General features: G+C 41.6%; 1 protein-coding gene across 1 annotated transcript in view; it reads left to right on the forward strand.

The window, feature by feature from the left end:
• Positions 1-18146, forward strand: part of LOC109426378 (protein chiffon) — a 69100-nt gene that overhangs the window by 2374 nt on the left and 48580 nt on the right. The window contains exon 2 of the mRNA XM_029875611.2: positions 13426-13541. Within this exon, the coding sequence (XP_029731471.2) occupies positions 13426-13541 (116 nt within the window). The remainder of the gene's footprint in view (positions 1-13425; positions 13542-18146) is intronic.

Below are 18146 nucleotides of genomic sequence, written 5' to 3' on the forward strand. Positions count from 1 at the left end.
GATTAAGAATTGTGGGGGCCCGGGGCCCGAGCTGATGTGGAGGCCCCTCGGAGAGATGACCAAAAATGTTTTTTCTTATTTTCGAACAGTACTTGAGCAATATGAGAAATAAAGCTATAAGGAGGCCGGCTCCAGAGGCACGTTATCCTCCATTTGGGACATTTGTGCCTGAGCCCCCCCGGCCCCCCCTTAGATCCGGCCCTGAGGATCTCCCAGAACTTTAATCTAGTAATCATCCAGGAATTCTTTCCCCAAATCCTCAATGTTTCTTCAGGGAGTCTTCCTAATGTTCTGTATGGAAATCTCCGGAGTGTTAGTCCTGAGAATCCTCCAGAAGTTCCTAATGGGAAACTTTGAGCAATTCCTTCTAGGAATCCTATAAAAGTTCTTTCAAGAAATCATCGAATTGTTCCTCGAGGAATATTCTCAGAATTGATAGGATTTCTTTAGAATTTCTTGAGAATCCTTAGTTTCTTCTGGGAACCCTTCAAGAGTTGCTGGAGAAATCCCCAGATAGCTTTCCAAGATCCTAGATTCCTCTTTCCTAGAGAAACTTATTTCTAAAAGATTTAACTCCTAATTCACCTAAAGGAACTTCTGAATTACTTCCTGACGATTTATCAAAAGAAACCCATTAAGGAATCTGGAGAAATACAAGGTAGAATCGCTAGCAGGAATTACTGAAGAAAACCAAGATTGCATTTTTAGAGAAATCGAAAATGAAACCCCGGTTAAAATTCTATAGGAATCTCCAGTTAGCCTAGTGAATAAAGTAGTTTCGGTCGGGAAAATTTGGACAGGGTATCAAGGACAGTCAGAGAGATCTCTGGTAGAAATTTGAGCCCCGTCAGAATGAAATAGCTACCAGGAGAGACGAATTCAGCACATAGCGTAGTTTCAAGAAAATCGTGTAAAAATTCAGACAAAGACAGGACAGGCAAAGAAAGCTCTAAACTGTTTGAGTTATCTAAGAACACTTGAAGAGGAAGGCCAAGTTCCAGTTGGTGCGTAGAGCCGTGAAGAAAAAGAAGAAGAAAAATATGAAGAAAAGAGAAGAAGGATCTTCAGATGGAAGTTCTTGGAGGAATACCCAAATGGACTTCCCGGAGCAATCCCCGGAAGGGATATCAAATAAGGTGCCTTAACCCTCGAGCAGTCGCGTCTTTGACGTCGCGCTCACGCTGTGTACCACATGCGTGCATTTTTCATGGTGCGTGTACTCAGTACACGACGCGACCGCTCCCGGGTTAACACAATAGGCTAATGAAATAAAAAAGAGCTCGATTATCCAGGGTGATTTTTTTCGTATTGCCGGATAAACGAGTCCGTCCTTTGATGATTTTATATGCACATCTAATTTATTATTGATCTATCATGATTAGATACTTTTGTTACACTTGGAAAATGATTGAGCCATTTCACAAAACCAACAAAATTGTGGTTGATGATATTGCTATTCACGTGTTTCCTCCTGCCATCTCTTGTGAGGTTTTCATTATTAAAATTGGCACGGTTTAATTTTTCTATTGGACCATTGGTTTAATTTTTCTCATGTTTAAATAAGAAGTAATATTATATGTGAGAGAAATTAACACATGAATTTGAAATGTGTTGAAAGGTACTATACGTCTTCTATATCGTTTTGGAGGTTGCTTCAAATTCATTCATGGGCGCATTGCCTCAAGATTAATGGTAAACTATAAATAACTCGTGTTCGAGGAAACCAATTTGACAAAAACTTTAGTGTTGACAAAAACGGAATGAAATGTTGACAAAATCGGATAGTGACAAAAACGGATAGTGATAAAAACGGATAGTGACAAAAACGGAACATACCTGTAATAGTATTTTTATTGATACCTGATACCTAATGTGTAACACCCTCCCAATCTGTAAAATTTTTACCTAACCTTCCGTAACTAGCGCGGTTGGCCACCACCGCCAGCTTCACGCCAATGCTCAATACAAAAAGCGAGATTTTTCAACGTGTTGTACAAAATACAACAGCGCGATCGCTGGAGGGTTAAAATCCATTCTTTACTCATAAAAAAAGTTTCTGTGCTCGTCAAATAAAATGATATCGAGTGACTGGTGCCAAAGGGTGTGGGGTAGGTAGGAGGGGTGCCTTGTGTTCAAAAATTGAAATGGGCAGAGAAAATAAGATTTTTTTGAATGAATATTCAATGCTTCAGTACAAGTTCTTTTTTTTGCATTTTACTGCAAAACTATTAAGTGTTTTACTTCCTTTCTTGTGTTGAATTCCCTACTGGAACACAGCTTTCTCGTGCCAGTGCCCAGTATTCTAGGGAGAACATCTATTGCAATTTCTGTAAGATCCAAGCTAAAATGGCTTGAGAAATTCAGGGTATGTAATACCAAGTAAGGAATTCTAGAAAAATCTACATTATTTCCAGAAAAAAAATCAAACGAAAAATTCCTTAAGCATTACCAAGAAATATTTCTGCAAGAATACTACGAATAGTTTCTGGAGGAATCCTACCGAATCCAGAGAGGATTTCTCCAGGAATTCGGAGATGGATTCCTGGAGAGGAATTCGGAGATGGATTCCTGGTGAGCATTCCTCCAGGAATACAGACAGGATTCCTCCAAGAATACAGAGAGGATTCCTTCAGGAATCGAGAAGATTCCTTCAGGAATCCAGAGATGATTCCTTTAGGAATCAAGACAGGATTCCTTCAGGAATCCAGACAGGATTCCTTTAGGAATCCAGACAGGATTCCTTCAGGAATCCAGAGAGGATTCCTTCAGAGATCCAGCGAGGATTCCTTCAGGAATCCAGCGATAATGCCTTCAGGAATCCAGCGATGATTTCTTCGGGAATCCAGCGAGGATTCTTCCAGGAATCCAGCGAGAATTCCTCCAGGAATCCTGCGTGGATTCTTCCAGGAATCCGGAGAGGATTTCTTCAGAAATCCGGAGAAGATTCCTCCAGGAACCCGGAGAAGACTCCTCCAGGAATCTGGAGAAGATTCCTCCAGGAATCCAGAGAGGATTTCTCCAGGAATCCAGAGAGGAATCTTCTTGAAACCAGGGAGGATTCCTCCAGGAATCAAGAGAGGATTCCCTCAGGAATCCAGAGAGGATTCCTTCAGGAATCCAGAGAGGCTTCCTTCAGGAATCCAGAGAGGATTTCTTCAGAAATCCAGAGAGGATTCCTTCAGGAATCCAGAGAGTATTCCTCCAGGAATCCAGAGAGGATTCCTCCAAGAATACAGAGAGGATTCCTTCAGGAATCGAGAGAGGATTCCTTCAGGAATCTTGAGAGGATTTCTTCAGGAATCCAAAGAGGGTTCCCCCGGGAATCCAGAGAGGATTCCTTCGGGAATCCAGAGACGATTCCTACGGAAATCCAGAGAGGATTCTTTCAGGAATCCAGAGAGGATTCCTTCAGGAATCCAGAGAGGATTCCTTCAGGAATCCAGAGAGGATTCCTTCAGAAATCCAGAGAGGATTCCTTCAGGAATCCAGAGAGGATTCCTTCAGGAATCCAGAGAGGATTCCTTCAGGATTCCAGAGAGGATTCCTTCAGGAATCCAGAGAGGATTCCTTCAGGAATCCAGAGAGGATTCCTTCGGGAATCCAGAGAGGATTCCTTCGGGAATCCAGAGAGGATTCCTTCGGGAATCCAGAGAGGATTCCTTCGGGAATCCAGAGAGGATTCCTTCGGGAATCCAGAGAGGATTCCTTCGTGAATCCAGAGAGGATTCCTTCGGGAATCCAGAGAGGATTCCTTCGGGAATCCAGAGAGGATTCCTTCGGGAATCCAGAGAGGATTCCTTCGGGAATCCAGAGAGGATTCCTTCGGGAATCCAGAGAGGATTCCTTCGGGAATCCAGAGAGGATTCCTTCGGGAATCCAGAGAGGATTCCTTCAGGAATCCAGAGAGGATTCCTTCGAGAATCCAGAGAGGATTCCTTCGGGAATCCAGAGAGGATTCCTTCGGGAATCCAGAGAGGATTCCTTCGGGAATCCAGAGAGGATTCCTTCAGGAATCTAGAGAGGATTCCTTCAGGAATCCAGAGAGGATTCCTTCAGGAATCCAGAGAGGATTCCTTCAGGAATCCAGAGAGGATTCCTTCAGGAATCCAGAGAGGATTCCTTCAGGAATCCAGAGAGGATTCCTTCAGGAATCCAGAGAGGATTCCTTCAGGAATCCAGAGAGGATTCCTTCAGGAATCCAGAGAGGATTCCTTCAGGAATCCAGAGAGGATTCCTTCAGGAATCCAGAGAGGATTCCTTCAGGTATCGAGAGAGAATTCCTTCAGGAATCCAGAGTGGATTACTTCAGGAATCCAGCGAGGATTACTTCAGGAATCCAGCGAGGATTCCTTCAGGAATCCAGCGAGGATTCCTTCAGGAATCCAGAGAGTATTCCTCCAGGAATCCAGAGTGGATTCCTCCAGGAATCCAGAGTGGATTCCTCCAGGAATCCAGAGTGGATTCCTCCAGGAATCCAGAGTGGATTCCTCCAGGAATCCAGAGTGGATTCCTCCAGGATCCAGAGGATTCCTTCGGGAATCCAGAGAGGATTCCTTCAGGAATCCAGAGAGGATTCCTTCGAGAATCCAGAGAGGATTCCTTCGAGAATCCAGAGAGGATTCCTTCGGGAATCCAGAGAGGATTCCTTCGGGAATCCAGAGAGGATTCCTTCGGGAATCCAGAGAGGATTCCTTCAGGAATCCAGAGAGGATTCCTTCAGGAATCCAGAGAGGATTCCTTCAGGAATCCAGAGAGGATTCCTTCAGGAATCCAGAGAGGATTCCTTCAGGAATCCAGAGAGGATTCCTTCAGGTATCGAGAGAGAATTCCTTCAGGAATCTAGAGTGGATTACTTCAGGAATCCAGCGAGGATTACTTCAGGAATCCAGCGAGGATTCCTTCAGGAATCCAGCGAGGATTCCTTCAGGAATCCAGAGAGTATTCCTCCAGGAATCCAGAGTGGATTCCTCCAGGAATCCAGAGTGGATTCCTCCAGGAATCCAGAGTGGATTCCTCCAGGAATCCAGAGTGGATTCCTCCAGGAATCCAGAGTGGATTCCTCCAGGAATCCAGAGTGGATTTCTCCAGGAATCCAGAGTGGATTCCTCCAGGAATCCAGAGTGGATTCCTCCAGGCATCCAGAGTGGATTCCTCCAGAATCCGGAGAGGATTCCTTCAGGAATCCGAAGAGGATTCCTTCAGGAATCCGGAGAGGATTCCTTCAGGAATCCGGAGAGGATTCCTTCAGGAATCCGGAGAGGATTCCTTCAGGAATCCGGAGAGGATTCCTTCAGGAATCCGGAGAGGATTCCTTCAGGAATCCGGAGAGGATTCCTTCAGGAATCCGGAGAGGATTCCTTCAGGAATCCGGAGAGGATTCCTTCAGGAATCCGGAGAGGATTCCTTCAGGAATCCGGAGAGGATTCCTTCAGGAATCCAGAGAGGATTCCTTCAGGAATCCAGAGAGGATTCCTCCAGGAATCCAGGGAGGATTCCTCCAGGAATCCAGGGAGGATTCCTCCAGAAATCCAGAGAGGATTCCTCCAGGAATCGAGAGAGGATTCCTTCAGGAATCGAGAGAGGATTCCTTCAGGAATCGAGAGAGGATTCCTTCAGGAATCCGGAGAGGATTCCTTCAGGAATCCGGAGAGGATTCCTTCAGGAATCCGGAGAGGATTCCTTCAGGAATCCGGAGAGGATTCCTTCAGGAATCCGGAGAGGATTCCTTCAGGAATCCGGAGAGGATTCCTTCAGGAATCCGGAGAGGATTCCTTCAGGAATCCGGAGAGGATTCCTTCAGGAATCCGGAGAGGATTCCTTCAGGAATCCGGAGAGGATTCCTTCAGGAATCCGGAGAGGATTCCTTCAGGAATCCGGAGAGGATTCCTTCAGGAATCCAGAGAGAATTCCTGGGGAGGATTTCTTCAGGAATCCAGAGAGGATTCCTTCAGGAATCCAGAGACGATTCCTTCAGTAATCCAGAGAGGATTCCTTCAGGAATCCAGAGAGGATTCCTCCAGGAATCCAGAGAGGATTCCTCCAGGAATCCAGAGAGGATTCCTCCAAGAATATAGATAGAATTCATTCAGAAATCCAGAGAGGTTTCCTTCAGGAATCCAGAGAGAATTCCTGGAGAGATTTTCTTCAGGAATCCAGAGAAAATTGCTTCAGGAATCCAGAGAGGATTCCTTCAGGAATTCAGAGAGGTTTCCTCCAGAAATCCAGAGAGGATTGTTCCAAGAATCCAGAGAGGTTTCCTCTAGGAATCCAGAGAGCATTCCTTCAGGAATCCAGATAGGATTCCTTCAGAAATCCAGATAGGATTCCTTCAGGAATCCAGAGTGGATTCCTCCAGGAATCTAGAGAGGATTTCTCCAGGAATCCAGAGAGGATTCCTCCAGGAATTCAGAGAGGATTCCTTCAGCAATCCAAAGAGGATTCCTTCAGGAATCCAGAGAAGATTCCTTCGGGAATCCAGAGAGGATTCCTTCGGGAATGCAGAGAGGATTCCTTCGGGAATCCAGAGAGGATTTCTTCAGGAATCCAGAGAGGATTCCTTCAGGAATCCAGAGAGGATTCCTTCAGGAATCCAGAGAGGATTCCTCCAGGAATCCAGAGAGGATTCCTCCAGGAATCCAGAGAGGATTCCTCCAGGAATCCAGAGAGGATTCCTCCAGGAATCCAGAGAGGATTCCTCCAGGAATCCAGAGAGGATTCCTCCAGGAATCCAGAGAGGATTCCTCCAGGAATCCAGAGAGGATTCCTCCAGGAATCCAGAGAGGATTCCTCCAGGAATCCAGAGAGGATTCCTCCAGGAATCCAGAGAGGATTCCTCCAGGAATCCAGAGAGGATTCCTCCAGGAATCCAGGTAGAATTTCTCCAGGAATCCAGAGAGGATTCCTCCAGGAATTCAGAGAGGATTTCTCCATTAATCCAGAGAGGATTCCTCCAGAAATCCAGAGAGGATTCCTCCAGGAATCCAGAGGAGGATTCCTCCAGGAATCCAGAGAGGATTCCTCCAGGAATCCAGAGAGGATTCCTCCAGGAATCCAGAGAGGATTCCTCCAGGAATCCAGAAAGGATTCCTCCAGGAATCCAGAGAGGATTCCTCCAGGAATCCAGAGAGGATTCCTCCAGGAATCCAGAGAGGATTACTCCAGGAATCCAGAGAGGATTCCTCCAGGAATCCAGAGAGGATTCCTCCATGAATCCAGAGAGGATTCCTCCAGGAATCCAGAGAGGATTCCTCCAGGAATCCAGAGAGGATTCCTCCAGGAATCCAGAGAGGATTCCTCCAGGAATCCAGAGAGGATTCCTCCAGGAATCCAGAGAGGATTCCTCCAGGAATCCAGGTAGAATTTCTCCAGGAATCCAGGTAGGATTCCTCCAGGAATTCAGAGAGGATTTCTCCAGGAATCCAGAAAGAATTTCTCCAGGAATCCAGAGAGAATTCCTTCAGGAATCTTTGCTCTCGAGAGGATTCCTCCAAAAATCCAGACAGGATTTTTCCAGGAATCCAGGTAGGATTCTTCCAGGAATTCAGAGAGGATTCCTCCAGAAATTCAAAGAGGATTCCTCCAGGAATCCAGAGAGGATTCCTCCCGGAATCCAGAGAGGATTCCTTCCGGAATCCAGAGAGGATTCCTCCCGGAATCCAGAGAGGATTCCTCCCGGAATCTAGAGAGGATTCCTCCCGGAATCCAGAGAGGATTCCTCCCGGAATCCAGAGAGGATTCCTCCCGGAATCCAGAGAGGATTCCTCCCGGAATCCAGAGAGGATTCCTCCCGGAATCCAGAGAGGATTCCTCCCGGAATCCAGAGAGGATTCCTCCAGGAATCCAGAGAGGATTCCTTCAACAATCCAGAGAGGATTCCTCCAGGAATCCAGAGAGGATTCCTCCAGGAATTCAGAGAGGATTCCTTCAGGAATCCAGAGAGGATTCCTTCAGGAATCCAGAGAGGATTCCTCCAGGAATCCAGAGAGGATTCCTTCATTAATCCTGAGACGATTCCTCCAGGAATCCAGAGAGGATTTGCTCCAGGAATTCAGAGAGGATTCCTCCAGGAATCCAGAGAGGATTCCTCCAGGAATCCAGGTAGAATTTCTCCAGGAATCCAGAGAGGATTCCTCCAGGAATTCAGAGAGGATTTCTCCATTAATCCAGAGAGGATTCCTCCAGAAATCCAGAGAGGATTCCTCCAGGAATCCAGAGGAGGATTCCTCCAGGAATCCAGAGAGGATTCCTCCAGGAATCCAGAGAGGATTCCTCCAGGAATCCAGAGAGGATTCCTCCAGGAATCCAGAAAGGATTCCTCCAGGAATCCAGAGAGGATTCCTCCAGGAATCCAGAGAGGATTCCTCCAGGAATCCAGAGAGGATTCCTCCAGGAATCCAGAGAGGATTCCTCCAGGAATCCAGAGAGGATTCCTCCAGGAATCCAGGTAGAATTTCTCCAGGAATCCAGGTAGGATTCCTCCAGGAATTCAGAGAGGATTTCTCCAGGAATCCAGAAAGAATTTCTCCAGGAATCCAGAGAGAATTCCTTCAGGAATCTTTGCTCTCGAGAGGATTCCTCCAAAAATCCAGACAGGATTTCTCCAGGAATCCAGGTAGGATTCTTCCAGGAATTCAGAGAGGATTCCTCCAGAAATTCAAAGAGGATTCCTCCAGGAATCGAGAGAGTATTCCTCCTGGAATCCAGAGAGGATTCCTCCCGGAATCCAGAGAGGATTCCTTCCGGAATCCAGAGAGGATTCCTCCCGGAATCCAGAGAGGATTCCTCCCGGAATCTAGAGAGGATTCCTCCCGGAATCCAGAGAGGATTCCTCCCGGAATCCAGAGAGGATTCCTCCCGGAATCCAGAGAGGATTCCTCCCGGAATCCAGAGAGGATTCCTCCAGGAATCCAGAGAGGATTCCTTCAACAATCCAGAGAGGATTCCTCCAGGAATCCAGAGAGGATTCCTCCAGGAATTCAGAGAGGATTCCTTCAGGAATCCAGAGAGGATTCCTTCAGGAATCCAGAGAGGATTCCTCCAGGAATCCAGAGAGGATTTGCTCCAGGAATTCAGAGAGGATTCCTTCAGGAATCCAGAGAGGATTTCTTCAGGAATCCAGAGAGAGGATTTCTTCAGGAATCCAGAGAGAGGATTTCTTCAGGAATCCAGAGAGAGGATTTCTTCAGGAATCCAGAGAGAGGATTCCTTCAGGAATCCAGAGAGAGGATTCCTTCAGGAATCCAGAGAGAGGATTCCTTCAGGAATCCAGAGAGAGGATTCCCTCAGGAATCCAGAGAGAGGATTCCTTCAGAAACCCAGAGAGAGGATTCCTTCAGGAATCCAGAGAGAGGATTCCTTCAGGAATCCAGAGAGAGAATTCCTTCAGGAATCCAGAGAGAGGATTCCTTCAGGAATCCAGTGAGGCAACAGATACAGGGGATAGACAAAATGATCGGGACAGGCAAAATTTTCACTTTTCAAAAAATGTCAAATAAGCTGTAACTTTTCGAAAAGCGCATCAAATATTCTCAAATTTTTTACTGTAAGTTGATTAACTATTTGTGTATCAGTGAACAAAATTTGGAAAAGATCGGGCTATTCTGCACGAAGTTATAAGCATTTTAGAAAAAGGTAGAATTATCCGATAGCCAACTTTGAGCTGTTACATGTCCGGATTCAATGAATCGAATGCAATGGAATTTTGTCCATTTATGACTTATATAATGAGCTCTGAAAAACGTTTGACTTAACTTGTAATTATTAACGAGAGAAAAAGTTATAGCGATTTCATAAATTTTATGATTTTTTAGTAAATTAGTCTATTTTTAATATGCATCCCATTACCTTTTCAATGAATTGCCGCCTATGTTGTTACTTTCTCTCAAAACATATCTGTATTCAAGACAATTAGAGGGAATTTAAATGAACTATAATTAGTATCTTGAATTTTGAAACGATGTTGAAATATATGAAAATTTGGTGTTTTATTAGAAAAATAATCTAATCGTTATAATTTTCTTCCGTGTTAAGAATTTTAAGTTATGTCAAAAGTTTTTCAAAGCTCATTATATAAGTCATAAATGGGCAAAATTTCATTGCATTCGGTTCATTGAATCCAGACATATAACAGCTCAATGTTGGCTATCGGATTATTACAGCTTTTTTTAGAATCTTTATAACTTAGTGCAGAATAGTTCGATGTTTTTCAAATTTTGTCCACTGATACACAATTAGTTGATCAACTTACAGTGAAAATTTGAGAATATTTGATGCACTTTACGAAAAGTTACCATTTTGCATAAGTTTTTCCTGATCGGTTCACCCGCTCGTGTGTTTTGTTGCTTCAAAAGGACTTCAAACTCATTTTTATATACAGGGTGTTAGGTTCCTGAGTGCAAACTTTTTAGAGGGTGATAGAGGACCATAAATGGAGAAAAAAATTGTTCTACGCATATGGTCAAATCTCAACCGTTACGTAGTTATTGAACTTCCCATGTTTATGACTCTTATTGCCTTAACTGACAATAACTTGAAAATGGTCAAACTTATCGAAGTTTTTTTATCCTTATTCGAAAGATTATTGAATTTTCTAACAAACTGCATCTTTGAATCGATTGGTTTAGTTAAATAACTAAGTTTTCTAGAGCAAAATTGCTTAAAATAGTGTATTTTTATTGGGGTTTGTCAATTATCTTTGAAACATGCGTAATAAATTAAAATTCTTTCTTCGGCAAAGTTGTGGCCTCTGTTACACTCTACAATTCGTTCTTTGACACCAAACTTCTAGCTCTTATTGTTTTGTTGCAATTTTGATATTAACATCGCATTTCAGATCATAAATTTGCAACTGTCATGGAAATCACTTTTTTGCGCATTGTGCCGCACATTTAAATCAAAATTGCAAGAAAACGATAATAGCTAGAAGTTTAGTGTCAAAGAACGAATTGTAGAGTGTAACAGGGGCTACAACTTTGCCAAAGAAAGAATTTTAATTTATTACGCATGTTTAAAGATAATTGACAAAACCCAATAAAAATACACTATTTTTAGCAATTTTGCTCTAGAAAACTTAGTTATTTAACTAACCCAATCGATTCAAAGATGCCATTTGTTAGAAAATTAAATAATCTTTCGAATAAGGGTAAAAAAAACTTCGATAAGTTTGACCATTTTCAAGTTATTGTCAGTTAAGGCAATAAGAGTCATAAACATGGGAAGTTCAATAACTACGTAACGGTTGAGATTTGACCATATGCGTAGAACAATTTTTTTCTCCATTTATGGTCCTCTATCACCCTTTAAAAAGTTTGCACTCAGGAACCTAACACCCGTATACATATAGATAGATTTTCATAACATAAAAACACACACTTTTGTCAAATCCTGACGGATTTTGCCAGTTTCGGGTTTCGGATTTTTACCCGGGCATGTAAAATATTGCAAGTAAACTCAACCGTATTTCGTGTCACTGAAACGGAAATTACGAATCCTGCTCATGGCTTGTAAGTTCATTTTTCTCTTGTTCGTGCATAATTCTATGTATCAATCTCCAAAACGTACGTACAACTAAATCAATATTATTATAATGCATGGAATTTACAGCAGAGTTTAAGTAAATTTACTGCTAAGTATGATGCTTGAATTCAACGTTCAGTACACCGTAATAATAGTTTACGAAACAAGGTGCAGAATGAAGATTTTTACAGCACGAGACGTACATTTATCCAACGAGGCTTGCCGAGTTGGTTAATTACGTGCTGTAAAAATCGAGTTCTGCACCGAGTTGTGTACAATGTTTTTTGAAATTTCATAAATTGCCACTTGAGGTTGGTTTTTAATAAAACTTTTCCATCAAACTGCACAATGATGTTCATAGCCTTGTTTAAGAAAATCTGATCATAACAGGTTATACTGTGTAGTTGTCACTATTTCTCAAAACTGCGTCCAGAAAGTATCAAGAAGTTGATCAAAACTGAAAACAGTGCTGTAATGGTTCATTACGCAACGCAAATCAGTGCTGTAATGCAAGGTTGCAACCATTCATTTGCGAAAATTTACATTCATTTGCTATTATCTCAGTTCAGAAGCATGCTATCGAAAAACAATGTATGGATGAATTTAACCTTGTAGTTTTATCTGAAAGTTTGCCGAATAACATTGGGGTCGCACACGCATTCCAAAGTCGTGAGCGAGCTGTGAAGGTAACTTTCCACAGCGTGAATGAAATTTACATTCACCGCGTGGAGAGTTGCCTTCACAGCTCGCTCACGACTTTGGTATACGTTTGCGACCCCAATGTTACTCGGCAAACTTTCAGATAAAACTACAAGGTTAAATTCATCCATACATTGTTTTTCGATAGCATGCTTCTGAACTGAGATAATAGCAAATGAATGTAAATTTTCGCAAATGAATGGTTGCAACCTTGCTGTAATGATCCATTACAGAACTGTTTATTTGGTGTGGGAAATTAGGCCTTTTCCTGTTAGATTTGCGTGAGGTAAAACAGCGTAATAGGACATAATGAGAAATTGCAAAAAGACTAATGTTTATGTATCCAACGTTATTACCATGGAAACCTTGACCAACCGTTTCGTTGTCAACGTACCACAGAACCCTCTTACGTTTTTTTTTCTGTAAACAAACCTTCTCAACAATGTCGTTCGACATCTGTCGCAATAGTTACCGTGCACACATTTACCGCATGTATTGCTGCAGTTGTATTGATAGTGCATCCCCATCTTCTTATGCCACTCAAACACCCCCAAACTGCAGCACAATCGTTCAGTGTGTGCTATTATTTGTTTTTGTTATGATTCAGCTTACGAGAGAGGCCGCAATCCCATTTTGAGAGAGCGAATAACTAAGAGCTCACGAGTGCGGCGCAAGGTTTTGCGAAACTGATAAACAAACTCTAAGCGCATGGCCTACTTGGTGTGTCACACATTGGAGCCGCCAATGCACTTCTTTAGCGAGAAGTCCGGCACTATCGGTGTGAGTGCTTACTGGGCTGCGGAGAGCTAAGTAGCCCGTGATAGCAAAGCTTACTAGATGTACTGTGATTGGGAAATACATACTCGCTGCTGGAAGAAAAACAATGTCGAATGCTTTCTTGTGAATCATGTGAACTCGTGGCAATCCGCCGATGCCACCGCAAACTATGTGTGTAATAAAGTCAAGCGTAATATTTGAAAATGGCTGTATCAGTTAGGCCCTTCTAAGTTTACCTCAATTCTAGGTAGTTTTTTTATTTATTCTTGTCGGTATCTTGATGTAGCTTTGGTTGATATTGATAGAAATAGTGAAACTTCAGATTTGCTTACATTTAAGCAGATAGCCTCTTTTCAAATATTAGACTAGCAGCGGTATTTCAACCCAACTCATTCGTTTCGTTTTGTTCTTTCCCTCTTTCTTCATCTCTTGCAGATAAAGTGAAACTCGTGAAAGGCCCAAGACCCTTGATACATCATCGTTTCTACTTGGACATCCAGCGGTACCAGCTAGCGAACGAGATCGAAACCACCATCAAGGAACTCGGCGGTGTAAGTTGATCATAATTGAAGCATAACTTTTCAAAGGGGCCTGTTTTCACAGCACAATAATATAACTTCCTAATATTTCATTGTCAAACGAATTCGAATCGCAGTCCGATTCGATACCATTTCTCGGAAATTCTGCTCCGCTTTTGTACGTTTTTGAGGTTTCTCCATTTCGGTTCCAGTCTGTTTGAGTTTCTTCAATAATTCCGCTGATAACCATCAAGTTTCCCTTCAGCGCTCGGAAAACCACCAAAAGAGAATAACAGTTGCAGCACGGCCCTGCTGTCGCCAGCAGCAGCAGCAGCAAAAATCGATTCCACTTTAATGGCCACCACCAGAGCAGCACAGAGTCAGTACCGTGGGCAAAAACTCGAAACAACCGCCCCATAAGTGGAAGACACAAAATGGAAAAGTAAATTAAACTGCCAGGGAAACGGACCTAAACGAACGACGGGGAACGATTCAATGCGAGTTCGCCTAGCGGCTGCAAAAGGGACCCGACACAGTCAGTCGGGAACGGAGAAATTGTTCGAATGGAAGACTCAGAGGGACTGACTGACTGGGATCGTCTATTTGAATTGTGAATCCGACTGAGCGGTGGGAGTATGATGGAATTGGTAACTCAGGTCCGATACCTCTACCGCCAAGCCTGGTGGCTCACAGTTTGTGTGAGAGTTTCGGAGAATGATGTGGAATGGGGCAAAAGACAGTCAGAAACCAGATGAAGTGGATGGGAGAAATCGATTTAGCTGAGTGACCGGTTGCTCTTCGCATTCTGATTCAGTAGTGTGTGAAAGAGCTCAATGACATGTGATGCATGTAAACGAAGTAAACACATATACGTATAAGGTAGAGAGGCAATAACATCAATGAAACTGAAAGAATAGGGTTTGTTATATGGAAATTATAACTGAATCTAATAAATACCTATGAACCAAGACAGTATTAACGCATTCCAGAGGCACGTTTTCCTCCATTATTAGGAAATTTGTTGAATCAGATTTGGATCAGTTTGAGAAATTATTTCAACGGTTGATAGTTGGTATATCAACATTTATTATAATAAGATATATTGAATGGTGTTGTGCTGATTTTCTGTGAAACTGGCAACACTGATGGAATCTAAAGGTGCATGTGAAGAATGGACCATATAGATCAGTTGATACGAAAGTATTGTCGGGAATGTCGGTAGAATACTAGAGTGTAATTTAACTTTGAGATTGATATAATGTGAATTCTAAGTAAATAAATATTAATTTACAGCATTGAAGATGACCAAACTAAAGGCTGCTCTCAATACAAGTATTGAACCGTTCCGGAGTGTTCAATGACTAATCGCTCGCCAAGAGTTGCGATGGAGTCTGCAGCACATAAACTGCAATTACTGGACGCAGAAGATGCAATATGGTGCCAAAAGTACGGAGAGCGTCGTATCATGGATGAATACCAGCGAAGAATGGAAGAGATCAGGAAGAAGATAGAAATCATTACGTTTAAGTACGCTGCGAAAATAAACGACAGAGAAAAAACAATTTAATGTCGAAAATGCTGCGAAAGGTTCAACAAATAAACAATATTCAATAATTGATGCTTGTAACCGTTTGCATTACCTCCGCTGTAAACGCATTCAATCAACAGCAAACCCATACGGCCATCAAACAGTGCTCTATCCCGACGTTGTGTTGAATCTACAATGAAATATGCCAAAACAATGGGGGAAAGCAAAACTGTGCGAGCTTGTGGCGTTAGTCCAGTGGTGTTAGTCGAACAGTATCAAAAAACGTTGAGTGCAACGTTGGGCATAAGAAAAGTTTGAAAGTTCCATGGAAAGCTCTCGTTATGGATCGTTTCGAAATACGCGAATATGTTGACATTGCTTGTGTTTGGCAACACTGAAGGAATCTAAAGGTGGATGTTAAGAGTGGATCATATAGATCAGTTGAGACGAGAGTGTTGTCGGGAATAGTGGTAGAGTACTAGAATGTATGTTAGTTTTAAGATTGGTATAATATGAATTCTTAGTAAATAAATATTAATTTATAGCATTGAAGCTGATCAAATTGAGGCTGCTTTCAATAAATTCGATGAACTAGCCCGGGCTAAAAGATAAAAAAGTATAGCAAACTCAGTTATAGTTTTGAAAATGCAATGTTTGACAAATGAACATATTTCAAGTAATGTTTGGAGCGCAATTTCAACGCTGCGTGGCGTCATTGTGCTTAGAAAATATTATTTTAAATCATGATCCAGGCCACCAAGAAGGTTTGTGACTTCAGCTAAGTTGTACAGAATGCTAATAACTCTCAATTGGTGGAAAGTTTGGTATGCTATGATTCAACCACTACGTGGCGCTTATGAAAATGTTTTAGATGGTCTTGAAGTTCGCAAATCCTCTGAGGATGGTAACAACCGCTACCGAATCGTAGGAACGAATCGCAACTGTTTTCGTTCTAGAGAACTGGACTGAAGTCGAATTTCCTTATCCACAACACAGCTTCAACAATCTATCTCTCGCATATTGTTCTGAAATAGTGTAGATGTGGTACAAAATTCCAACGTTACGTAGTGCTATTTAGTTTGTAAAAGGTGTCCACGATGAAATTGGCACACAGAAAATATTGTATAACTTTTGATTGCGTTCGCCAAAAATTTCACCATGAATAGTATATTATGTGTAGCTAATACCATAAAATTTTCATTAACATCGGTTGAGTATTGGCGGAGATATCGTTGAAACAAGAGAATTGCAGAATTGTGCAAACAAACATTTTGGAAAATATCACTTTTTGCCGTTTCAACTCTGGCGCTAAAAGTACTGAACCGATTTCAAAGAAAATTTTTATGTACGTTAAGTATGTATGTAGAAGTAATTTGTCAAAATTTCATTAAATTTGATCATACCGTTAAACAGTTATAGCCATATATGTCGCACTATGTCAAAATAAGCAGATGTGGTTTTTGGTATAGTGAAATTCAAACCGCTCTTACTTTGAAAGTACTCAACAAAAATGGTTGAAATTTTCACTGCGAATAGTTTAACACAATTTTACACTGTCAAAGTTTTATAAAAATCGGGACAGTGTTACCAGTTTTACAGTCAAAATATTGCACGCGGAACGGCATTTTGCCAAGTTTAATCTCACAATCGTTACGTCCTAGAAAGTTCTTCTGCGAAGTTGCTGAGAAGTGACATGGTCTTCAACCGGTGGAAAGTGTGGTGCATGTTAGTAGCTAGTAAAGTGCAGCGTGACACCCGTCTGCATTTCGAGTACAAGATCAATTACATAGCTTAGGGGTGTCAATTTATTATGTGAGGCCATTGAGTACTTTCATGAGTCTTGCTTCTGGAGTTTTCAAAATACAGCATCCGTTCGATAACTGACTGCTGTTTAACTGGACTGCTTTTTAACTGGGCGCTCGATAACTGGACCAAAATTCAGTTAAAAAGCAGTTGTCTGTCAAAAGTAAACGAAATTTAACCTCACATTTTGCAGATCAGTAAACAAAACAAAATATAACAATCTCCGGGAGCTCAGTCCAGTAATCGAACGGCGCTAACTAACTGAACTGTCGTCAAAGCCCAGTTATCGAGCGGAAGCTGTATCTCTCAAAAAGTTCATCTAAGGATTTCCCGTGGAGTTCCTGCGGGGATCTTTCCGAAAGTTTCCAAAAAGGTGTGGCTTATTTTTCTAATATGGGTCCAAAATTAATTTGTGTACACTTCTTGATTCAAATCACAAAAAGGCACAAACAAGCGTCTCAAAGTTGAATTTTCGAACAATAAAAATATTTTTTCTCTTTAATTGTAATAACTTTCTTAAATTTCAACTGAAATTCAAATCTTTTGCATGAAACTCTTTAAAACTGTTGTTTCAATAATCTTGTAGAACATTAAACTTTTCCAGAAATACGCAAAAAACTAAATGACATTTTTAAAAGTTTATACTTTTTTTCTTTTTTTACTTCTTTATATCCTTACAGATAAGTAACTTTTCAATTGATAAATTTCCAATCTTTAAGCATGCTATGCAGTTATTTTTGTTGTTTAAATATGTCCTGAACTTTTTTTTGTTTTTATTAATGTGTATTTCAACAGTATGCTAATTCTACACTTGTCCTAAACATATTATTCGTAAAAGTATTCATTTTGATGATACTTTTCACCAAAACAGCCAAAGCGTGCCTAGAAATTGTTTTTTTCGTGTACAATTAAAGTTTAGGATGCTCCCATTTTGTATTCTAGAATAAACTTTTCATTTTAAGGTGAATATATAACGAAGCCACCCCTGGAATTTTCAAGAGCACAAATCTGAAGAACCAAATGCGTCACTAAGCTGAAAAGTTGATCGATTGGTCACCCGCTGGTGGTAAACAATCGATCAACTTTTCAGCACAACAAACCGTTCGATTTTTCAGATTTGTGCTCTTGAAAATTCGAGAGGTGGCTTCGTTATATATTCACCTTAAAACCGAATCTAAGCATACAAACAATCAAAACTTAGTCTAATTTTTTTTGTTTTTCTTGTAAAATACGTGTATTTGAATGGATTTTTTTGGTTAACAATTTACTATAGGAACGCAGCAGTATTAGATAACAGAATTTTTTTG

The sequence above is a fragment of the Aedes albopictus genome, chromosome 3 (assembly GCF_035046485.1).
Source record: "Aedes albopictus strain Foshan chromosome 3, AalbF5, whole genome shotgun sequence".
Classification (NCBI taxonomy): domain Eukaryota; kingdom Metazoa; phylum Arthropoda; class Insecta; order Diptera; family Culicidae; genus Aedes; species Aedes albopictus.